The following is a 23,068-nucleotide window of genomic DNA, read 5'->3' on the forward strand; positions in this document are numbered from 1 at the left end:
CTTTAAAGAGTCCAGCCCAAGATAATTTAATTTGAGCAAGCTTGACACGCAGCACAACAGATAAAGAGGTATTACTTACTCAGGACGGCAAAGAGACTTTGCCTTGGGTTTTATCTCTCCTAGAATTACCTATGTTTTTCAAAACAGTGTGCCTCTGCAACTTCAGAACCTAGGCCTGCTTTCTGCTCTTCTTTTCCTCCATATCCTTCTCATCTGAGGTGGCATTTATTCTTGTGAGTCTTTGCATCTTGTACTGCAAAGTGATGTATTCAACAGGAGGGTCTACTCCAAACCCATCTGTAGGCTGTTCAGGCCACTGTGTTTGTAACTTGTCTGTGCCCAATTCTGGCTGTGTATTTTCCAGGCAAGGGTTTTTATCACTCAAATATTGTGTAAAGAGTAGATAGTCTTGTCACTATTTTCACAAACACACATCTGTACTTAAATCCACAAGGTACAGCTTGAAATTCTTCCTGAATTAGATTTTAGTCTTCTAACTGCCTATTTTAACCTGGGGATGATTGAATAAAACCTAGAGAAGTGGCAGAATTTCCTATAAACCTTCTAGTCATTCTGCCTAGGAAGCCCTCACTGCTATACAAAATGTTGCAGATCTGATGCTTTGACATCAAACTGTCCTTTTTTCTTTGGGAAGGATACGAGTGCCCTGTATCATAACTTCTGTAGTTGCCATAGGGACTGCTCTTCCTGCTGTTGCTGTGGACGTCTCTTGGTGAACCTGAACACAAACTCTTGGCAGAAGAACTAACATGATACATCTCTGCATCTGCCATCCATTGCACATGAGGGGGAAAAAGTTAACCTTCCAGTAAATCTTGTGTTATGCCTAGTCTTGGAGTTCCTTTTTGATTTTTTTTTTCTTTGTTTGTTGGTTTGGTTGGTGGGGGAGATTATTTTTTTTTAATTTATTTTTTTTTAATTAGTATTTCAAATGTGGGAATTATTTTTCTGGATTGTGGCCCCCCTCAGTTCCTATTCAGCAGAAGTATATTTCCATTTCCTGACATCTTGATAAAAACCAAACAGAATGATTTTTATCATTACTGTTCCAGGAGGTATAGCACTGACAATAGTTTTTGGAATGGCCCATTTCTTTTGGAAAGGGATAGCAATCATAGAATCATTAAGATTGGACAACTCCTCTAAGATCATCAAGACCAACCATTCCATAGGCCAAGGCCACCACTGACCCATGTACCCAAGGTGCCAAATCCACACATCTACAACAAGTGGCCCTTGAGTTTGAAAAGGAGCTCCTGTGGGAATGGTATCCACCCCATCTTCTTTGCCTCGGTTTGGAAGAGAAGTGTCTGCTAGGGAAGGCAGGAGCCTCCCTTGGAATGGAGAATGTAAACACCCTCCCTCTGAATTATTATAATTTTGAAATTAAGGGGACTCTCAGGCAAAGATATGAGGATAGGAATAACAGTTCTTTACTAGTGTTACAGATGAGTAATATAATAGTTGGCTCTCACAGTTAAGAGACAGATATTATGTAGGTGTTAAAATGTATAGTGATGTTATTGTAATATGTCCCCCCATAGTCCTCTTTCCCCTCCCCCTTGTAATAGCCTTCATAGTCAGGGCATTTAGAGAAGGCCAGCTTATTACCAAGAGGCACAGCGTAACACCACCTGTCCTCCAGTCAAGATAAAAGAAGGTAATCTGCGCCAATGGATGGCAGAGAAGGGGTTGACTGACAAAACTTTGGGAAGGGCTAAGGATATAAAAGTCAGACCATCGATTTTGTAGAGGAGCACATGGGTGATAGTCACGGGGGCTCCCAGCACTGTAAGTTTTCCTTATTTAGTCCTTTTGTTATATTTTTTGTTAAGGTTTAATAAACCTTTAAAATTTTAAAAGTGAGCAGTTGTTTCTCACACTAGTATGTATAACAAGGCAAACAAAACAATAATAACTATGGTATTAACAACAAATAGAACCAGGGACCCAGTAACAGTCTTCTCAGCCTCAGGCACTTTGCCCTTTGGTGCAGTTACCATCACAGTCGGCAGGAACGTGCAAAAAATCCCGGGCTGGTGGATGAGATATATCAGAAGCTCCACAGCAGTAGCTGGAAGTGCAGGACGTCCCAGCAGGGCAGAAGGATGCGGGCTTCTGTGTGGAGAGAAAAACCCAGAGCACTATCAAAGAAACAGCACGGGCAGGGCAGTGGTAGCCCGGCTCTGAGCAAGGCAGGGAGAGGCAAAGTTCCGGAATCCCAGGACACATGAGCAGACGATGATAGGTCCCTCAGGACTGAGCTACAGCGGTGCCGGTGAATTCTTCCCACAGTAAGTGACAGCCTGGCCATCCTCCTCTGATGCCAAAGAGAAAGAGAGCGCAGCTGCCCCCAACCCCATTTTTTACCTGTCCGCAAAACTTGTGGTATCTCTGTCTCTAGATGGAAACTCCCCAGAAAAAAAAAAAGTATAGCCAAATGGTCTATTCCTCTCCCGACTTCAGCCACCTACTTTTGTCTTTCTTAAATACCCATAAGAATCCATAAGTACCCAGTAGTTAGTTTCCTAGCAACTTATGGGAAAAAAATTCTATAAGTAAAAGAAAAAAAGAAAGAAACCCAACCCCCAACAGTCACCCTTACCTCTCGACTTCACTGTCTGCAACTGTGTATTCTGAAAAACAGCTTCTCCTTAAGGTGATTTGATGGTTTTGTGGAAGAGACAGAAGCCCTATGGATGCATTTAGGGGCAGCCTGGGGGGAGGTAATATGGGAGAGGAAATTCAACAGGAGTAGTACTACTCACTGCCCTCCCATGGGGACACTTATTCTTCACAGAGGGATTCGTTGCAATCTACTTTATTCTATTTGTTATAAATTGAGGCGAATAATTTGTTCAGCCTTTCGACAGTCAATCAGAAATTTATTGCTTACAGCAAGCAATGGCAAGCAAACAGCACTGGGTGTAGCCGGGGAGTCAGTGCTCCGCCAACGGCTCACGCCGTTTCCCCCTTCCCACAGTCTTTTATACTCTTTCTTCTTCCATGTCCGTGGTATTTCTGGGTGTACTCTGCGCTTGCGCCCTCTGTAGCTAGGGGATCTTCTTCTACTCTCTGGTGGTTGTTTGAGGAAGGCTCCTCTCTTCCTCCTCGGTGAAAGTTCACGGCCCTGTAATGATGTTTTCCATATAAGGTTAGTTATATGCGCCTAAGTTCTAGTTGCACAATCAGCTTAAGTAATCAACATACTAGCTAGTTTGTGTCTTGGCAACTCCAAGAGGGTCCTCTAAGAGGTGTCCCATTTCCTTTTTGAACTCCCTCACATTTCCCGAGTTCAAGGGTACGGACACATATCCAACTCCTAAGATTTGGGCCGGTTGCCCCGGTTGTCCTGCAATAGGGTTAGGGACCATACCCATTCCTGCTTCTTGGAGTGGGAAAAATCCCAATTCCTCCCGCCTTTTCCTAGTCTGGTTTCTACTTACCTGCTGGTTATTCCTCTGGAGCTCAACATTCAACTCATCCCCCTCCGAGTCATCTTGTACCAGGGCAGAGGGTTCAGGATGTTGTGGTGAATGTGGAGGTAGGGGTGGATAAAGGTTCCGGGGAGGAGAACGGGGGGGGGGTGGGGGGGTGGGAAGGTGGGGGAGGAGTTATGTAGGGTGGAGGGGTGGAATCGGGCAAGTCTGTATCCTCTTTCAATCTTTTCTTCTTCTCCCTAGTACTAAGTGCAAACAACTTAGTGCGAGTTTCCCCCACTATCCAGAGGGAGGCATACTCACTTTCCTCTAAGTTCAAGGGCTCTTTAGAATTCACATAAATATTTAAAGCCTGACATATCCAATCCTCAAATGAGCCAAACACTGGCCAATACAAATGGTTCCCTCTTATTTGTTTCCCTCCCCAAACCTCCATGCAGTAGTGCACCATTTTCACCTTGTCCTTTCCTTTCCTGGAGGGGAAGGCATCCCAATTTTTAATCACTAGTCCTAATGGGCTATCTGGATGAATCTGGGGAAGTTACAGGGGTTCCCCCACCCATGGAACCAGAGGGCTTGCTTTTCCTCTGTCCCATCTTCCAGAGTGCCTTCTTACACACATCTCCACGCTTCCCTCAATTAGTGGCCCTGCCTGTCACCGGGTGTGGGAAACGCACTACTATGAGGTCCACACTCACGTCGTCTCACAGAGACGTCTCACTCATCACACTCCGGGATCCCAACCCCAACCAAGTGCCCCCTGTTGGGGGCCACCTCAGTAGCCCCAAAGGACTACTGAAATCCTGTGTCTTCGCCCGGGACTTCGTGCACAAAGATTAAGGGGTTGCCGGCTATTCTTTGCTTGCCACCAAATTTGAGTTCATCGGTATGGGTTCCAGAGGGAAGATTCCTGAGCGGGGCTCACTGCCAAGGCAGTGAGGACGCCTCCCCATGAGGAGCTTCCAATGGACAGCTCTTATCCGAGTCACAGCACCCTTATCCAAGGCGAATAATTTGTTCAGCCTTTCAAGAGTCAATCAGAAATTTATTGGTTACAGCAAGCAATGGCAAGCAAACAGCACTGGGTGCAGCCGGGGAGTCAGCGCTCCGCCAACGGCTCACGCCGTTTCCCCCTTCCCACAGTCTTTTATACTCTTTCTTCTTCCATGTCCGTGGTATTTCTGGGTGTACTCTGCGCTTGCGCCCTCTGTAGCTAGGGGATCTTCTTCTACTCTCTGGTGGTTGTTTGAGGAAGGCTCCTCTCTTCCTCCTCGGTGAAAGTTCACGGCCCTGTAATGATGTTTTCCATATAAGGTTAGTTATATGCGCCTAAGTTCTAGTTGCACAATCAGCTTAAGTAATCAACATACTAGCTAGTTTGTGTCTTGGCAACTCCAAGAGGGTCCTCTAAGAGGTGTCCCATTTCCTTTTTGAACTCCCTCACATTTCCCGAGTTCAAGGGTACGGACACATATCCAACTCCTAAGATTTGGGCCGGTTGCCCCGGTTGTCCTGCAATAGGGTTAGGGACCATACCCATTCCTGCTTCTTGGAGTGGGAAAAATCCCAATTCCTCCCGCCTTTTCCTAGTCTGGTTTCTACTTACCTGCTGGTTATTCCTCTGGAGCTCAACATTCAACTCATCCCCCTCCGAGTCATCTTGTACCAGGGCAGAGGGTTCAGGATGTTGTGGTGAATGTGGAGGTAGGGGTGGATAAAGGTTCCGGGGAGGAGAACGGGGGGGGGGTGGGGGGGTGGGAAGGTGGGGGAGGAGTTATGTAGGGTGGAGGGGTGGAATCGGGCAAGTCTGTATCCTCTTTCAATCTTTTCTTCTTCTCCCTAGTACTAAGTGCAAACAACTTAGTGCGAGTTTCCCCCACTATCCAGAGGGAGGCATACTCACTTTCCTCTAAGTTCAAGGGCTCTTTAGAATTCACATAAATATTTAAAGCCTGACATATCCAATCCTCAAATGAGCCAAACACTGGCCAATACAAATGGTTCCCTCTTATTTGTTTCCCTCCCCAAACCTCCATGCAGTAGTGCACCATTTTCACCTTGTCCTTTCCTTTCCTGGAGGGGAAGGCATCCCAATTTTTAATCACTAGTCCTAATGGGCTATCTGGATGAATCTGGGGAAGTTACAGGGGTTCCCCCACCCATGGAACCAGAGGGCTTGCTTTTCCTCTGTCCCATCTTCCAGAGTGCCTTCTTACACACATCTCCACGCTTCCCTCAATTAGTGGCCCTGCCTGTCACCGGGTGTGGGAAACGCACTACTATGAGGTCCACACTCACGTCGTCTCACAGAGACGTCTCACTCATCACACTCCGGGATCCCAACCCCAACCAAGTGCCCCCTGTTGGGGGCCACCTCAGTAGCCCCAAAGGACTACTGAAATCCTGTGTCTTCGCCCGGGACTTCGTGCACAAAGATTAAGGGGTTGCCGGCTATTCTTTGCTTGCCACCAAATTTGAGTTCATCGGTATGGGTTCCAGAGGGAAGATTCCTGAGCGGGGCTCACTGCCAAGGCAGTGAGGACGCCTCCCCATGAGGAGCTTCCAATGGACAGCTCTTATCCGAGTCACAGCACCCTTATCCAAGGCGAATAATTTGTTCAGCCTTTCAAGAGTCAATCAGAAATTTATTGGTTACAGCAAGCAATGGCAAGCAAACAGCACTGGGTGCAGCCGGGGAGTCAGCGCTCCGCCAACGGCTCACGCCGTTTCCCCCTTCCCACAATCTTTTATACTCTTTCTTCTTCCATGTCCGTGGTATTTCTGGGTGTACTCTGCGCTTGCGCCCTCTGTAGCTAGGGGATCTTCTTCTACTCTTTGGTGGTTGTTTGAGGAAGGCTCCTCTCTTCCTCCTTGGTGAAAGTTCACGGCCCTGTAATGATGTTTTCCATATAAGGTTAGTTATATGCGCCTAAGTTCTAGTTGCACAATCAGCTTAAGTAATCAACATACTAGCTAGTTTGTGTCTTGCGGTTTTCTGTTACCTACACAAGTCTTCTCCTTTCTGTCTTGTGGTTTCCTTAATGATGAACAAAAAGTCCTTTCCTTTTTATCACATGTTTATAAAGGGGAGCCAAACAAGAAAAGTAATGTGGAAAAGGATCTGCGCTAGGGACTACTTGTAACTGCTGTTTCAAGATGCAGTGATTTCAGTTTGAAAACCAGGCGGAAACACCAATGAAGTTTAGTGGTTTTGGTTCGCCAATCTGAGTTTCCCAGACAACGCACTAATTAATGTAGTGGGTGCAAATGCCAGTGCACCCACTAGAATTATTTATTTATTTTCTGCTGCAAGATAAGGGTTAGGAGGAGAGAAAAGGAGGCTCAAAACTTTAAAGGGTATAAAGAAAATTTTATTAATGGAACTAAAAGAAAAAAAAAATCAGAATAAACCTTCACAACACTTCTTCCCCCACACCCTCTTTTCTTTCCCACTGACAATGTAAAGAGACAAAACCTGTGATTTTCAGTCAGTTTGCCACCTCTAAATCTTTCTTCAGTTCTCTTAGGGAGAGGAGTCTCTCTTGCCATGCCATGGAGACTTCTCCACAAGAAATAGTTCTCTTATGGCTTCAGTGTCACAGCAGATCAGCTGCTCGGGAAAGGAATATCTGTTGGCAGTGTGAAAGTCCCTCCCATGCTTTGCAGTTTTCCCACAGCTGCTTTCATGGGCCATGTCAACTTATGGGGTACTATTTTAAGGATGAGCTGTGTTATAGGTAAAAATTAACCCAGCCAAATTAAAAAGAAAAAAAACAAGTTTTATTATAGTGATCGAATTCTATCTGAGCCAACCACAAAGAAAAGGACAATAAAACTTGTGTCTCCCTCTCCCTTTATTTGCCCTTCAAACCTGGCCAAGGCCTCTGCTGCTCTGCTGTGTGGGTTTTCTTCTCCTAATTTCATGATTTTTGATACCTGATTAAATTTTCCTGTTGCGCATTCTGGATCTGTGGGCATGGCTGCCACCTGCATCCCTTGTACTACTGAGTGGATTAGTCTGATAAAACAGGGTATCAAGCAGGGCAGGAATATGATTCCAGCCACGGAACGTACAATGAAGAATATTACCTTTTTCCACCAAGCTCCATCAAACAAATGGTCCCACCAGGACGCTTGGAGTATTGAATTCCATTCCTGTATGGGAACATGCGCTACACGTTTGATCTCAGTTGCTAGGTCTCTAATAGTTTCCCCATAATCATCAATTTCTATACAACATTCCTACTCATTAAATTTCCCACAAACTCCCCCTTCCTCGGCCAGCAAATAGTCAAAAGATATCCTATTATGGTATACAAAAGCTCTCATTTGGGAGTGCTGTTTAGATAGCAGTTTGAGGGCATCTGAGGTGTGGTTGGATACAATTTCTACCAAAGCCTGTAGTCTTATTAGGTGGTTTAATAAGTAAATAGGGGTCCTGTACCCCCAGGTCCCATCCTGGGCCCACGTAATAGGACCATAGTATTCTCTTATCCTTTCTGCAGGCCACTCTTCCTCACCCCAGGTCTGACCCCCACAAAAGATAGGGAACTTCTTTTTTAAACTCCTCTTTTTCCTGCTTAAGGTCTTGTATAAGGGGGCCCCTTATGAACTGCACTCAGAGTGAGGTAGGGTAAAGAAAACAGGCCTTATTAATACTACCATACATGATCCCTTCCATCACTGAGGTAGCTCACTGTATGCCTTCTTTCCACAAATCCAATACAAACCATTTGGGGCTTTCCACTTAACTTTTGTGCTTTCAGACTCTTTCCAGTATTTACTTAATTCATTTAAGGACTGGTAAGGGTTAGCTCCAGGGCTTTTTTTCCAACAGAGTCCAATCTTACCACTCCATTCACACTGACCCCCTTTTTCTGGGCTCCAGTGTCCTGCCGGGCTCTCTGGCTGTCAGATCCTGCTTTTGTTAAAAGAATTTACAGTTAAAGGGGATACACACGGGGTGTATCCCAGCACTTCAGTGTATTCCTTCCCCTCCCGGCTAAGGCAGAATGTTCCAATTAACCTTTTGTCTAGGATCCATCCCTCAGGCCTCTGAATTATTCTCAGGGTCTTAGTATCTTCCCATTTTAACAATTGCTCTGGTGCTAAACCCTCACCTTTCCACGGCCACTTCTCTGTGGACTTGAGCCTTCCGCAGATCCAACAATTAGTCAGACCTAATTCCATGGCAATTTCTTGCATCAGATCCACAAATAAATTTTGATCTGATGCAAGAAAGCCCCCATTAGTGTATTGTTTCTCCAGCTGATTGTATTATTCAAGGTTTTTAACTTCTCCTGTTCCATCCTTCTTTTTCTTACCTCTGCCTTTTTCATGGACTATGGCAATTGCCTCCGGCCCTCTAATGGCCTCCAATATTTTCCTGATTATTTCCTCATGCACCAACCCTCGCCCGCGAGTATTAAGCAGCTCCCTTTCTTCCCAGATTTTTCCAAAGGTGTGTACCACCCCGAATGCATATTTTGAATCTGTGAAGATTGTTCCCCTTTTCCCTTGTAGTTTCTGTTAAGCTCTATATACTGCTTATAGCTTGCTAGCTTGGGCTGACCAACTGGCATCCAGGGGTCTGATTCCACCATCTCCCCAGTTTTCCCATTTATCACAGCATACCCAGATTTTCTTTTCCCATCTACAACCCTTGCTGACCCATCCACAAACCATTTTTCTCCATCTTCTAGTTCTTCCTCTTCCAAATCAGGTCTTACTTTAGTTTGTAATTCCACCACCTCAGCAAATCATGAAGAGGAACCCCTGGGGTTTCCCCCAAACATAAACTGGGCAGGATTTTGTGCCAAAGTAGTTTGTAATTCTAAATCATGAGAGTGAATCAGGATGGCTTCATATTTTAGGAGCCTAGCATCTGTCAGACACTTATCCACCTTCTGCTGTAAAATGCTCCTTACATTGTGAGGGGTGTAAACTACAAATGAGGCCCCGAAGGTTGCTTTCTTGGCCTCCTCCACTAATATTGCCACTGCCACAATTGATTGTAAGCAAGTGGGCCACCTCCTGCTTACAGGGTCCGGGAGTTTTGATACAAACCCCACTGGATTTTGGCCCCTGCCCAGTCCTGATTTAGGACTCCGTGGACAGTGTGATTACTAACGTCCACAAATAACTGGAAGGGTCTTTTTACATCTGGGAGGCTCAATACCGGTGCTGCCATGAGGGTCTCTTTTAACTCTATGAAGCCTTCCTCATCCTGTTTTGTCCACTTAAGCCTGTCTGTGGTAAGCTTCTCATAAAGAAATCTTACCTTCTCGCTGTAACCTTCGATCCATTGCCTGCAGTAACCCAGGAACCCCAGTAGCTGTCTGACTTCCCTCTTCGTTTGTGGTGGAGGCAAGGTGATGATCCCTGCTACCCTGTCTGGGTCCAATTTCTTCTTACCTTTTGTCAGCCAGTGTCCTAGGTATTTTACCTCGGGCTCTGTGAACTGTAGTTTAGATTTTGAAATCTTCAACCCCTTTTCTCCCAGAAAATTTAACAAGGCTATAGTGCCAGTCCTTACATCATCCTCCTTGGACCAGCTACCAGCAGGTCATCCACATACTGCAGTAATTTGGTCCCTTGTACTGGCACAAATTCACTCAATAGTTTCTCAAGGGCTTGACCAAAGAGATTCGGTGAATCCACAAACCCTTGAGGCAGGGAGGTCCACCTTAGTTGCTGTTTTCTTTTTGTCTCTGGGTCCTCCGACTGGAAGGCAAAATAGTCCCGACTTTCCTTGGCTAAAGGACAAGTCCAGAAGGCATCTTTTAAATCTATGACACTATACCAAGTGTCCTCCGGAGATATGTTATTTAACAAGGTGTAGGGGTTTGAGACCATAGGGAACAAAGTTTTTGTTCTCTGATTTACAGCTCTCAAGTCCTGCACCAGCCAGTAACTCCCATCTGATTTTTGCACCGCTAGAATAGGTGTGTTATGCCTTGACATACAAGGCTCCAGCGTGCCCTTTTTTATTAAATCCTCTATTACAGGTTTTAATCCCTGTCTGCCTTCCATGGGGATGGGATATTGTTTGATCCAAATAGGATCCTCCGGCCTCTCAATTTCAATGTGTATGGGTTCCATATCCAACCTTCCCACCTCCCCCTGAGTGTGCCAGACCTTGGGATTTATTTCGTTTTCATCCTCAATACTTAACTTACATAGACTTACCGTGAGCTGTGAATTCTGTGCAATTAGACTTATCCCCAGGGACTACCATCAAGTCCCGCCCCAGTAAATCATAGTCTGATTCTTCTACTAATAAGATATTCCCAAGACAGATTTTATTTTCAGATTCTATTTCCACATCTTTTAACACCAGTACCTTGAAAGGTTCCCCTTTTGCCCCAATAACTACGATTGAATCTTTACTTTTTGTACACCCAGCTGGCAGTCTTTGGACCATGGTCCTTTCTGCTCCTGAATCAACTAAGAAAACCAGTTCCTGGGGTCCTACTTTTAATTTTATCAAGGGCTCTCCAGGTGTTGCAGACCCCAAATTATAAAGCCTCTGACACCTCTAATCCTCTTGGAAAATCTTTTCATCTTTTATTATTTTCTTACATTCTCTCTTAAAGTGCCCTTTCTGTTTGCAGTAAAAACACTCAAGGCCACTTACCTGTTTGTTTGTTTCCTTCTTTGGCTTTCCCTGAGGCTGTTGAACTTGTGCTGGCTTCCCAGGGTTTTTGGCTTGCTTCTGCTTTTGAGCTTCCCTGACCGCCACTACCAACACCCTTGCCTGTGCCTTTCCCTGTCTCATATAAACCTTCTGGGCTTCTCTTAGTAACTCCTGCAGGCTTTTCTCTTGCCAATTTTCTATTTTCTCCAACTTTTTCCGAATATCCTCCCGTGATTTGGCAACAAATTGGGTTTTTAACAAAATTCCCCCAATGGGAGAATTAGGATCCATCCCCGAATACATTTGGAGGCTTTTTCTAAGCCTCTCTAGCCATTCAGTGGGCATCTCATCCCTCCCTTGGCACTCTCCCAATGCTTTACTACTGTTTTGTCCCTTCGGCACCACCCCCCGGATACCTTGTATTAGCATGTTCCTCAGTCCTATCATTTTAAGCTGGTCCTCCTCCGCCTGGGCATTCTACTGTGGCCTCTGTTCAGGCCATTTCTCAGCCCCTCTCCCTCCCTGGGGGTTCCTGAATTCCTAGTCCTTTATAGCAGCCTGCCTTATCATATCCCATTCTTCGGCGGGAAGAACAAAGACCTTAGTATAGCAGTGATGTCATCATACGAATAAATGCTGTTCCCCAAGAATTCATCCAACCTCTCTGCCACTCCCAGAGGGTCATCCATCAAATTTCCCATTTCCCTCTTAAAGGCTCTCACATCACCTGTGTTAATTGGTACGTTTACGTATCCGATAACTCCTGGAGTGGTAGGTACTTCCCTTAAGGGGTAGAAGTTGGGTCTATCCTTTTCTTCCTCACTATCATCGGTATTATCTCTCCTTGTTTTCCACCACATTCTACTGGCGGGAGGAGACGTGGATTCCCCAGTGTGAAGTGTGCGGCTAAAGTCACCCGTGTGTTGTGTGGGGAGGAGAGATTGGGAAGGTCCTGGTGCGTCCGGTACTGCCGGTGCCAAGGGCTGTGTATTAAGTGGCAGTTCTGATGCCTGTGTGGGTTGTGATGGGGGAGCTGCTGAGGCAGGTAAGGGGGCCTGTGCTTGAAGAGGAGGGACCTGATATGGTGGTGGAAGATTTTCTAAGGGTTCCCACGCTTTGCTAGGACTTACCATGTTGCCAGAGGTCTTGACTGGGAATAGCCTTGCACTGGCGTATTCCCATAACCTGGCATAGACCATCTCCTCACTGTACAGTCTACTTTCTCCATATAGATAGTCAAATAAAGCTTGGCATATTTTCATATCAAATGTGCCATACATGGGCCAGAATATGTACTTCCCGATTTCCATACACCCCCCCCCCCCCCCCCATACTTCTACACAATAATGAATCATTTTCTCCTTGCAGGACATTCCTGCCAATGTTCAAACATCCATCCCAAGGGGCTTTCCCTTGGGATTTCGGGCACCCCGTCCCTTTTCCCCTTTTTCAACTTCCCTGATTTCTCTTGGGTTTTTCCCTGGATCTTACTTTTCTTTTGTCCCATTTTAAAATCTCCTTACTGTACCTCTGTGTTGAATTCCAAAAATGACTCCATGTGCATGTGACTTGGTCCTCCCCCGACCGAGTCTTACCAGCCTACTAGTCTCACAGTGAACTGATCTGTGAATTTTTGGCTGATAAAATGAGCTCTCTTACCTTTTCCCAGACTCCCAAGTCCTGGATCGAAGGGGTTTCCTAATTCTTGAGTGCCCGAGAACATTCCTTTTTTCTCCGATCCTCCTGTGATCGAACCCCTGAACCCCCCTTGCGTTGCAGGCTTTATTACGTGATGTGAGTTCACCCAGTTTCACTTGCTTCCCCCTTAATCGACCACATCCCTCACGGGATAGTGGAACTGCAATTTTGGGGTCCGCTCTCGCCCCGTGACGATGTCACGTCTCACACACATGTCCGATCACACCCCACTCAACCACGCAATACTTACAGTCCTTTTTCCCGCGTGGATTCTTCACGCATGTAGATTTTTGTGAGTGAAAAAGTTGCTGCTGCAGTTTTGGAAGTTCCGACTCCAAATACCCGAGAGCTCTGGGCCCATTTTATCCATTTCTGATTGTGGCTTTTCTTTTGGCTTTTGGTTCGGAATCTGATTGGTTCCGCAGGTTTCCCCAATCCTGTCCGGCTGCTGAAATCAGCGGGGCACCACCCGGACCAAGGGCAGGGAGCCCTTGGATGGCCCAAGTCAGATCACATCAGGGTCACCAAGATTGTTATAGGTAAAAATTGACCCAGATAAATTAAAAAGAAAAAAACAATTTTTATTATAGCGATCAAATTCTATCTGAGCCAGCCACAAAGAAAAGGACAGTGCCGCGCCTGGGATTGGCGCTGGGTGAGACACAGGTCCGACCGCTCTAACAGAGGGTCTCCTATGCTTCACCACCATCCATCCTACACGAGCAGTTTTTATACAGTTTATTTTGTTTGAGGCCGGGATTTCGGTGATCAGCCTTTTCTTTACATTCAAAGTCCCGCATATTCATAAAGTCTCTTTTCTCTGCAGCCAGGTTGAACAATTCGAGGTCCTAGAAGCGATGTATGTATGTATGTCGGTAATTTAGTTACGGAACCCGGCATTGAGATACATCTTCCAGAGGTTCCAGTTCCTAGATCATCTCGAGAAACAGCCCATCTCCGAGCGAGCCACATGTATTAACTTGCAAATGAAGCCTTATCAGCAATGGTTTCAACATACGTGAGGCAACCCCCTTGCCCTGGCTCGCTTGCTTTATGTCTATATTTTAATCATATAAAACTTCTACCCATATATCACTTTATAGGCGTGAATTATACATATTACACATAACAGCTGTTATAGCATAAAAGCAAAAATTCTCTTTAGCCATCTCTAGGAAACAGAGGTTTTCTTCTTCTATTCCTGGGGCAAGGTTTCTCATCTCTCATTTCTCTCTGTTCAAGCTACTTCCACATCTGCTTACTTCAACACAGGTGCTTCTGCTCACAGTTGTGGCTATAATGCTACATGCCCCCAGTGCATTCCACGAGTTATAGGGAAAAAATTAAAGTCTGATGTATCAATTATATCTTCACCATAGCCTTACAGGAGAATTTCATCCCATGACTAAGGCATCTCCTCAATCTCCTCCCATCTAGGATTTGACTTCTTCACTGATCTCAGTGTCCCATGTTGTTTTCTCTATGTGTCTTCACCCTTTCCTTTTTCCTGATTCAAGAGAGAATTGGTGTTCATAGGTTTGTTATAGCTAAAAATTAATCAAACCAAATTTAATATTTAATAAAAATAAATTTTTATTATGCAAATGTAATACAATCCGAATTAGCCACAATCCAATGAAAAAGGACAGAGCCGAGCCCAGGATCAGCGCTGGGTGAGACATAGGTCTGACCACTACAGCAGAGGGTCCCCTATGTTGACACCAACCTTCCAGTAAGAGCGATTTTTTTATACAGTTTATTTAACCCAGGGTTGAGTCCCTTTAATTCCTTTCAGAGTTTCACATATTCATGTGGAGTCCTATCTTTGCGATGAACTGAACAAAACCATGATAGAGTTCCCAGAACCCAGCATTGATATGTATCTCTCTGATGGCTCTGGCTATCTCAGTCTTAGATATTTATCAGAATTCATCGTCCAGGTGTTCCCCAGATCACCCTGAGGGACGACCCATCTCTACGCCAGCCACGTTCATTCGTTTGCAAATGAGGTTCTCCTTCCTTTTGTCCAGGTGGTTTCAACACTGTGCAATCCCCAACACTAGCTTGTGCATTTAAAAGTCTTTTATAAGAATGTTTTTCACCAGCAAAATATATATAAGACGTGTAAACCATTTTATATGCACAAATTATCCCCTATACACATAACAGGTTCATTTGTTCTCAAGCTTTATCAATTGAAACAGTTTTGTATAGAGTTCTGGAGCACTAGAAGGTTGATCTCATCCAGGCTCTACATCGGGGAGATTGCTCGCGGTGGCCCTCTGTTGGTCATGTGGTCTTCTCTGACACTGTGCCAGTCGTGCTGGCTGCCAGCGCCACCCTGTGTCTTCTCTTCATGTCGGGCACCAAAAAAAAAAAAAAAAAAAAAAAGAAAAGCTGCTGCTGCTGCTTTTGTCCTTCTGTCAGCAGCATGGCTGGCTAAAAGCAGCCAAACAAACAAAGTTCATTGCAAGCCATGCTGAGATAGCTGCAGCTGCATGGCGCTGCCCCTGCCATGCTGATTTTGGCTGAGCAGTCCCAGCAACATGGCCGCTCCCAGCCTTAGGGCCCCCTCCAGCACTGGCTGTGGGGCCATTCCCAGCTCTGGTCCCAGCCACATGGTGACTCCCAGCATTGGGATTTGCCCTGAAGGCATGGCCAGCAGTGCCGCCAGAAAAAAGGACCGGCAGGCTTTCCAGGAAATGGCTTGATCCTTCTGGGAAGGGACCGCAGCCACCCCAGTGGGATGGGGTCTGGTGGGCTTTCTGGGAAGGGGCCTGCATCACAGCAGAGCCTGGCCTGGGTAAAGCCTAGTTACCTGTTCCAAGGCTGGAAGCAATAGAGCTTTTCATGGGCTTACATATCCTTAAATATGTTTTCACAGAGGCTTATGCAACTCTTTTAAGTGGTTTAACTGGGTGTCAATCTTCAAAACTAGCCAGCTGATTGGGTGCACCAGATCTCCCACACGGAACCACCCTCACAGCCTGTGGACTCCCTCCCTACCTCAAAACCAAACGATCTGTTAAACCACAACACAAGATTTTCCCATGCCAGACAAAGCGTATCAGGCCTTGAGCAGAAGGAGTTTCTTTCAAATGCAGTTCATGAAGGAGTTTCATACTGACAGTGGTTGAATCTTAAGAGTTGTATATTCAGCTGGTCAATAATAGCTGGTTTTTTACTATTTTTTTTAATTTGGAAAGAAAATTAATCAGCTGCTTATGTTAATGTGCAGCATGCTATTTGTATATAGGGTGGTGATAATAGTTGAATAAGTATTGAGCTGACGAATGAAAGTTCTCATAACACACCTGAGAGGACATAAAGCAGATTTTCCAAATTATAGAGCTTTAAACAGTGAAAGTGGTTTGTAAAACTGTATTAAACAGTAAAGTTAGACTTGTAAATTAGGCTTGATTGGTTCACATTCCTTAAGAAATAGAGGTTGGCATTTGTCCCAAAAGTTTTGGAATGACTGGCAGAGAAAAGCAGAAGATCTGGCAAGAATAACCCTCTGCAAATAGTGAAGTTGGTGTGACTTTTCTCCTTTGTGCAGCTGTCACGGAAGTCCACTGTTGGATTCTTTGCTCATTCTTTCCTCAGTTGTTATTACTCACTTTTGAAGAGTTTATGATGACCCCGTACAGCCATAAATACGTAAATATATGGTGAATAGTAATATTCCGTAAGTGCAGCTCAGTCCTATAAAATGGTGTTAACAGTGCGAATTAGCATAATGTGATCATTTCTTGGGTGATTGGCCAAACCATAGAGCTGTGTAAGTGTTCCTACACAACCTCACTGTTTTTCAGTACAGCTATCCTCTGGGCTGTCTTCTGTGGTTCATATGCCACTAAATGTGTTCGGGGTTTTAGCACTTCGGTATAGAAGTTGTTGGCCAAATGGAGCCTGGAGTTGTCATAAAACAGTTGCTTCAGCCTTTGATTAAACATCTGTATTGCTCGTGAGCATGCCTGATGGATGTGATCTGTTCTTTCCTTCTTTTATAGCGATCGACACCATATATCCAGTGCAATTCCTGTTCCAAAGAGACAGAGCTCTAGCTTCAGCAGATTGGATATTGGCTTTTCCAGTGGACTTCCTTCTCCAGGTAAAGGACTCCGAAAACGAGCCAGCACAGGAAGCGAGAGACTAGAGTACAAAACTCCTCCTCCTAGTTACGACTCTGCTTTAACACAGCCTATTGCTGTCACAGCCTGTGTTGGAGAGGTGGATAAAAAACCTGGACCCATATGTTCTTCCTTGGACACCTCTGTGGACCTCTCCAAAAGAAATACCAAAAAAGGCCAGGACTTGTGCAGTAGTTTAAATGGAGAAAATGGAAGCCTAAACAATACCCAAGACAGGCAGAAATCTTTCCTAGAATGTTCTAGTGCAATAAATGGGGCATTTCTGCCTGGCGAGTGCTTTGACACCATGAACAACGAGCAGCCCTGTGAGTTTCAGCCCTCACCCAACCCTGTGCTTTGCTGCACTGTGGAGCAGGCAGAGGAGATCATGGGTATGGAAGCAACAGGGTTCAGCGCAGGAGATCAAGATCAGCTTGAAGACTTTACCTCCATCCCAGTGGAACATGCTGTAGCGGTTGAGTGTGATGAACAAGTCCTAGGGGAGTTTGAGGAGTTCTCTCGAAGGATCTGTGCACTGAATGAGAATATGTCCAGCTTCCGCAGACCTCGTAAAAGTTCGGACAAGTGAGCTCAGACAGAGATTTGATAGCAGACATTGAGGTGAAATCAGTGATCTGGAATAGAAATAAAATTGCACTTATTCTTTATATTAATTATGAAAATAAAAAAGCTAAAGTTACTCCTATGGTGTTAGACAAATGGACTTGAGCACAATAACACAGGATCATGGTGTATTCACAGCCCAGGTAACTTCATTCTTCTTTAAGTCCTTCTATGTCTGGCATTTATAATCTGTTGGAGATTTTGTGGTTTTTTTTTTTTTTTTCTTGGGCATTGGAATCCATTTATAAAGGCTTTTCTGAAAACAACTTCTAGTGCTGATCAGCCCCTTCTGTGAATGTTTGTTATGTTCTTAATTATTATTTAGAGTTAAATTTATTTTAATCTTTTCAGAAGAAAAACCCTTTAATTTAATATATTTTTATGGTAAGATGTCCTTATATTCTCCCATGTACTCCTGTGTTTGCTTGAGCAATGTAGTCAGTATTAGAGAAATACCATGAATTTGCTACAATTGGACAACTTTATTTTGGCTGTGCTCTGTAGCCTTTGAAGTTCTAGTTTGCACTGAGGTGTCTTCAGTTGGCAGTGTAAACTTGACAGAGAATGAGCACCTGTGGGATTTTTTTGCAGTTTCCTTGCACCTGGTTAATCAAAAGTGACATTTGGGAGTTTTTCCACTCTCCTTTTCCTCCATACTTGCTCTTCCTACCAGTGGAAATTTTGAGGAGTAAATCACCTCTAAGGTTCTGTATAATAATCTCAGCCTGACCATTCCCCACTTAGGTTAGGCACAGATCCCATTAGAAGGGACTTAATGAACCCAGTACCAACATGGGGTTCAGCTGCTACCCTCCAAGGTGTGCAGTGGGGACAGTGTGCCCCGAGACACTTCAGACATCTTCCAAAAAACCCAGACTGGGAATGAAGCACTTTGGAATTAGGTGAATGTGTGGAATTGCTCCATCCTCTGTAAAAAGGAGGCACTTAACATTATTCATCTGATTTTTTTTTTTTAACCATCTATACTTTGAGGGAAGAAACTTCCAGTGGTTTGCTGGAGGTGCAGTTTGCTTTTGGGTAGGTTACCACTGCCACACGTGTTCAGCTGCACTAATGAGAAAGCAATTTGCAGCCTTCTTTGTGATTTCTGGTATGTATTTCAGTTTGGATTTCATTGCTCTTGCTTTCTATATTGTATACCCAAGAATCTGAGCTCAGTTGTGAGCTCTGAAATATAAAAGTATATAGCAGAATAAAAATACTTCATCTTGTCTGGCTTTTTTTTCTCTCCCTGGTTTATGTTTTCTTTTGAACCCTAATCTTTGCCTAACTTCACTGTAAGGCTAGCAGAAATTAACTTTATAAAAATACGGATATGTATAATCTCAGCTTTCTGTTGTCAAAACAAGACATGTTTGTGAGAACCAGTATACATAACAGCGCTGTTCTAGAATATGCATTTTTCCAGGTAATGCCTTAATGATTGTATTAAAACTATATTCACATTTCTTCTGTTAGCTTTTAATGGTTGTGTCCACAATTGAGTAGTTGGATAGAGCCTCTCTGCAGCAATTTGCTGGCTTTGGTCTGTCCCAGGATGATGTGCTAGATAGGAGCACTTGGAGACCTTTATTTTGAGACACTGAACATGATTTCAGGTACAAAGTTGGACACATCTATGAGTATCTTCTCCCCCAAATAAACTCTTCTGTTCAAACCTCATGAAAACTTCCCCAAAGGAAGTGCTGCAGAAGCTCAAAGCACTGCCATCATCTTTGGAAAGGAATAGGTAGGAAGCTCTTGCTGTCCTTTTGCCTAGAGAAGGAGAAATAAACACCTGAAAGAACAGCACTTCGTAGTGATGAGCATAAGATATTCTGTCCTGGGCCCTGTACCATCTTCGGATACTAGTATAATTTCAGGTGAAATTCAGTAACTTTAGGTCAGTTTTGCACCCTGTGGGATGGGATCTGGTAGGCTCAAGGCAGCACAGGCCTGTTTGTACACACTCTCATGTTCCTATATAACAGAAAAGCATTAGCTTGTGTGTGATCGTGCCTTTTCAAAGCAACCCAAAGAGTAGTTGTGAAGTCACTGTGTATCGTAGGCGAACATGGAGCATCTCAGCGCAATTTAGCAACTTGTGAAATTAGGTTTGTACAGCATCGGTGGGACTTTTTTTTTTCATTAGTTGTTTATTTCTCAGGTTACACAAACCAAATGAAGTCTACTTCTCCTCCCCAATGTTGTGTTGCTGTTCCTGTTTAACCCTTGTAATTGGTAATGTGCTAAACACTATGGTTAATTTTTGTATCTGTTGCACAGAGCTGCTCAGATGGGCTTTCTATGGATTGATCTTTAGGTAGCCTTAAATTATCCCTGTGTTTGTCTTCCACTTCTACCACTTTCATTGTAGCAGGTGGTGTGAGGTGGGACAGCATCACAGGGCTGATGAAGCATTGACCAGCTCCTTGTGGCTGTGAGGAAGAGGGTTGTACAGACTGCAGCCATGTCTTAGCTTTCTCCTTTTGGTGTTTTTTTTTTTTTTTTTTTTTTTTTTTGACCCCCTGTAGATTACTTTAGAAATAGTGTAGTGGAAGAGAAACAAACAGGAGGTTTGAGGGTGAGATAATGGATCACAGTGTACGTTCAATTTTCAAGAGCCTTTCAGTTCCTGCACAGCTGTGGCACTTAAAAGTCTGCAACTGTCTTCAAATGGAGAAAGCATTTCATTGCAATCTCAATCTAATCCCTTATTAGAAATCCTTAAGATTTTTGAGCATAGTAGTTTTGGAATATCAGATTCCACTATATTTTTATAGCAAGCACAACAGCATTGGTTTATCCTTGCTTGACCAGGTATTTAAAATAAGTGAGACTAGAATATTGCATAGTAAATGACACATTAAAACTATGTTGGCAATTGCAGGAAAGCTCATCTGTCTTTATAAAATAAAATTGATTTGTATATCTCAGCTTGTGTGTCTTCTTCAATGGCTCCTTTGAGTATTTTCTTTATGAGCCTAGTTTAAACCCCAGTGGGGCTTCCCAGCCCCAAAACTCCTTGGCTTATTGTTCATCAAATCAATATTGCTTCCAATGGGAATGGTTGGGCAAGAAGATTTACCTGAAGAACTGACTGCCTTGATGGTTCCAAATCCTGTTTCAGAAGAGCTGGTACTGCAGTTCTTTTTCATGCTTCTCCCCAAAAGATGGCATGCAGCTAGAAAAATAGCTCCAGCCTACACTGGGGCTGGGGTTAAGCTGGACTTGTAGACAGTTATGGGTAGTAGAAATACTGTGTTCCTTCATCAGGGAAGCTACTGCTACTTGTCCAGCACCTTCTGTGATCCCAGCTAATAATCAACATATGTCTGCCCAAAATGCTGATGTGTGTCTTGAACAGGAGTCAGCTGCATGAGTCTTGGCAGGAGTCTGTCGACAACTCATGAGTCTCTGGTGGGAAGCAGTGAAATGTGAAGAGCTACAGGGACTCCCCAGGTTTTTTGGAGAGTTAAAAAAACTTAGGCAGTTTTTTGGGTTTTTTTTTTTCCTCCTACCCAGTCTGTCTATCAGCAGAGAGTAAAAGCCCAGGGCATCATCTGTATAGTCCAGGAGCTGAAGTGGGAAGATACAGGAGAGAAATTTTACTTTAAGCTATCTTACAATGTTGAACAGCATCACTGAAATATAGTTGCCTGAAAGTGAAAAATAAGGAGTGGGAAGAATAAGATGGAGGTGCTGCTGGAAGAGTGGACTTAATCTAGGTAAACCTTGGGTTCTTCTGTGCCTTATTCTGTCACCTTTCAAATGGCCAGAGAAGGTATGTCTACTTACTGTCTGGATTTTGACCTTTTCCAGGTGGAAGTGTTTTAATGTGCTCTGTCTGCTCTGAAATGATGTGGCATAGCTGGTATCTCTGGGCAGCCATGAGCACCTCCAGTCTGCAGGTGAGCTGTTCTTAATGCCAGGTGAAGAAATATTTTCCAGGGGAAAAAACATTCATGAATCAAATCTTGATTGCTCATTATTTTAATATCACTTTATTTTGTATATGGTTAATTGCAACATTGGTTTACAATTTTTCATTAAATAGTATGAAAGCTTTTTTGCCGTAAATAACTGTGAGATGTCATGTCTGCTGCTGCTCAATTTAATGGTGAATTTATTGCATTGACTGGCTCAACATATAATCTGCAGGACTCTTCAGTCTTGCTTTACTAGGTTACTTTATTAGAATAATGGAATAGGCTTAGAAGGGACCTTCAGCATCATCCAGTTCCACCTCCTGCCATGGGTAGGACACCTCCCACTAGACCTGGTTGCTCAGAGCCCCATCCTTCCTAGTCTTGAACACTTCCAGGGATGAGGCAGCCCCAGCTTTCCTGAGCCACCTGTGCCAGGGCCTCACCACTTTCACAGGGAAGGATTTTTTTCCCAATATTCTCTAACAATCTCTGGCAGTGGAAAGCCATTTGCTTTGGTCCTGTCATTCCAGGCCCTTGTTCAAAGTTCCTCTCCAACTCTTTTGGAACCCCTTTAGGCACTGGCAGGGGCTCTAAGATCTTCCTGGAGCCTTCTCCAGGCTGAAGAATACTATTTCTCTTGGTTTTTTCACATGGCAGAGCTGTTCCTGCCCTCAGAGCATCTTTTGCTGATAGTGCTTGAACTGTGAGCTGAGCCTGGACTTCCATGAGTCCACCGGGCCAGCTGCCTTACATACTGTGTTTCTTATGTCTCTCTTAAAAAGGAGTTTGCAAAAAAGGTTGTATGGTCTTGTCTCAGGTGTTAAGTGAAACCATGGATGAGAACCAATTGGCAACTCCTGAACTGCCAGAGCATACTTACGTTTATATAAAACAGATGTACAAACATAGAACATTCTTACCTGCCTCAAAATTTAATGCAAAATGCATTTATTTTGAAATGCAGCAATAAGGTAGCTCAGTCAGTTAAGCTGCATGAAAATCTGTAAACCTTGAACATGCAGAGTTAGTACATGTAGAAAACCTGCCAGGCCAGCCATTGTGCTTTATGGTGGCCTGGGGTCCCAGGGGTCCATCCAGCCCCCCCGGGCAGCAGCCGCGGTAGGTGTCCCGGATAGCACTGTGCTGATGAGGCGCAGCCTGTCTGGGCCCTTGGGCTAGCTCCCAGTCGCAGGCAACTTTAGCGAGCACTTGTGGAGTGATCTCAGCTCTTGTGAGTTCAGCTCTCAGTGATTTCAGCTCAGTGCTTGCAAAGTGCCTCAGCAGACGCAGGGATGGAGAGAGGAGAGGCTGTGTGGAGTTCTGTGGAGATGTCTTTATTGGCAGCTTCTGCAAAGGGTTCCAGTGACAGCTCTTCCCCTGAAGTGGGCAGAGGTGAGGGTTTAAGTAGGCTACTGGGGGATTGGAAATTGTCCAGTGGCCAGGGTTGAGAAGAATACAATCTATAGCCTTACAGAGAGATAACAGAGGTCTGATGTGTGGAAGAGGGGCAGCTCTGGTCCACTCATCATGACTCTGCATTTCTTATCTTAGGCGAGTGACCGCCATGGAGGCCTTTCAGGGCCTCTG

At 44.4% G+C, this 23,068-nt stretch overlaps 1 protein-coding gene across 4 annotated transcripts in view; it reads left to right on the forward strand.

Moving 5' to 3' along the window:
- The window catches only part of UVRAG (UV radiation resistance associated), a 102,065-nt gene extending 81,577 nt beyond the window's left edge, over positions 1-20,488 (forward strand). For all 4 annotated transcript variants that reach the window (XM_053934476.1, XM_053934478.1, XM_053934477.1 and 1 more), the window contains one exon: positions 16,809-20,488. In XM_053934476.1, coding sequence (XP_053790451.1) covers positions 16,809-17,517 — 709 coding nt within the window. In that variant the 3' untranslated portion in view covers positions 17,518-20,488. The remainder of the gene's footprint in view (positions 1-16,808) is intronic.
- Positions 20,489-23,068: the final 2,580 nt, after the last annotated feature.

Source organism: Vidua chalybeata, chromosome 2 (genome assembly GCF_026979565.1).
Source record: "Vidua chalybeata isolate OUT-0048 chromosome 2, bVidCha1 merged haplotype, whole genome shotgun sequence".
Classification (NCBI taxonomy): domain Eukaryota; kingdom Metazoa; phylum Chordata; class Aves; order Passeriformes; family Viduidae; genus Vidua; species Vidua chalybeata.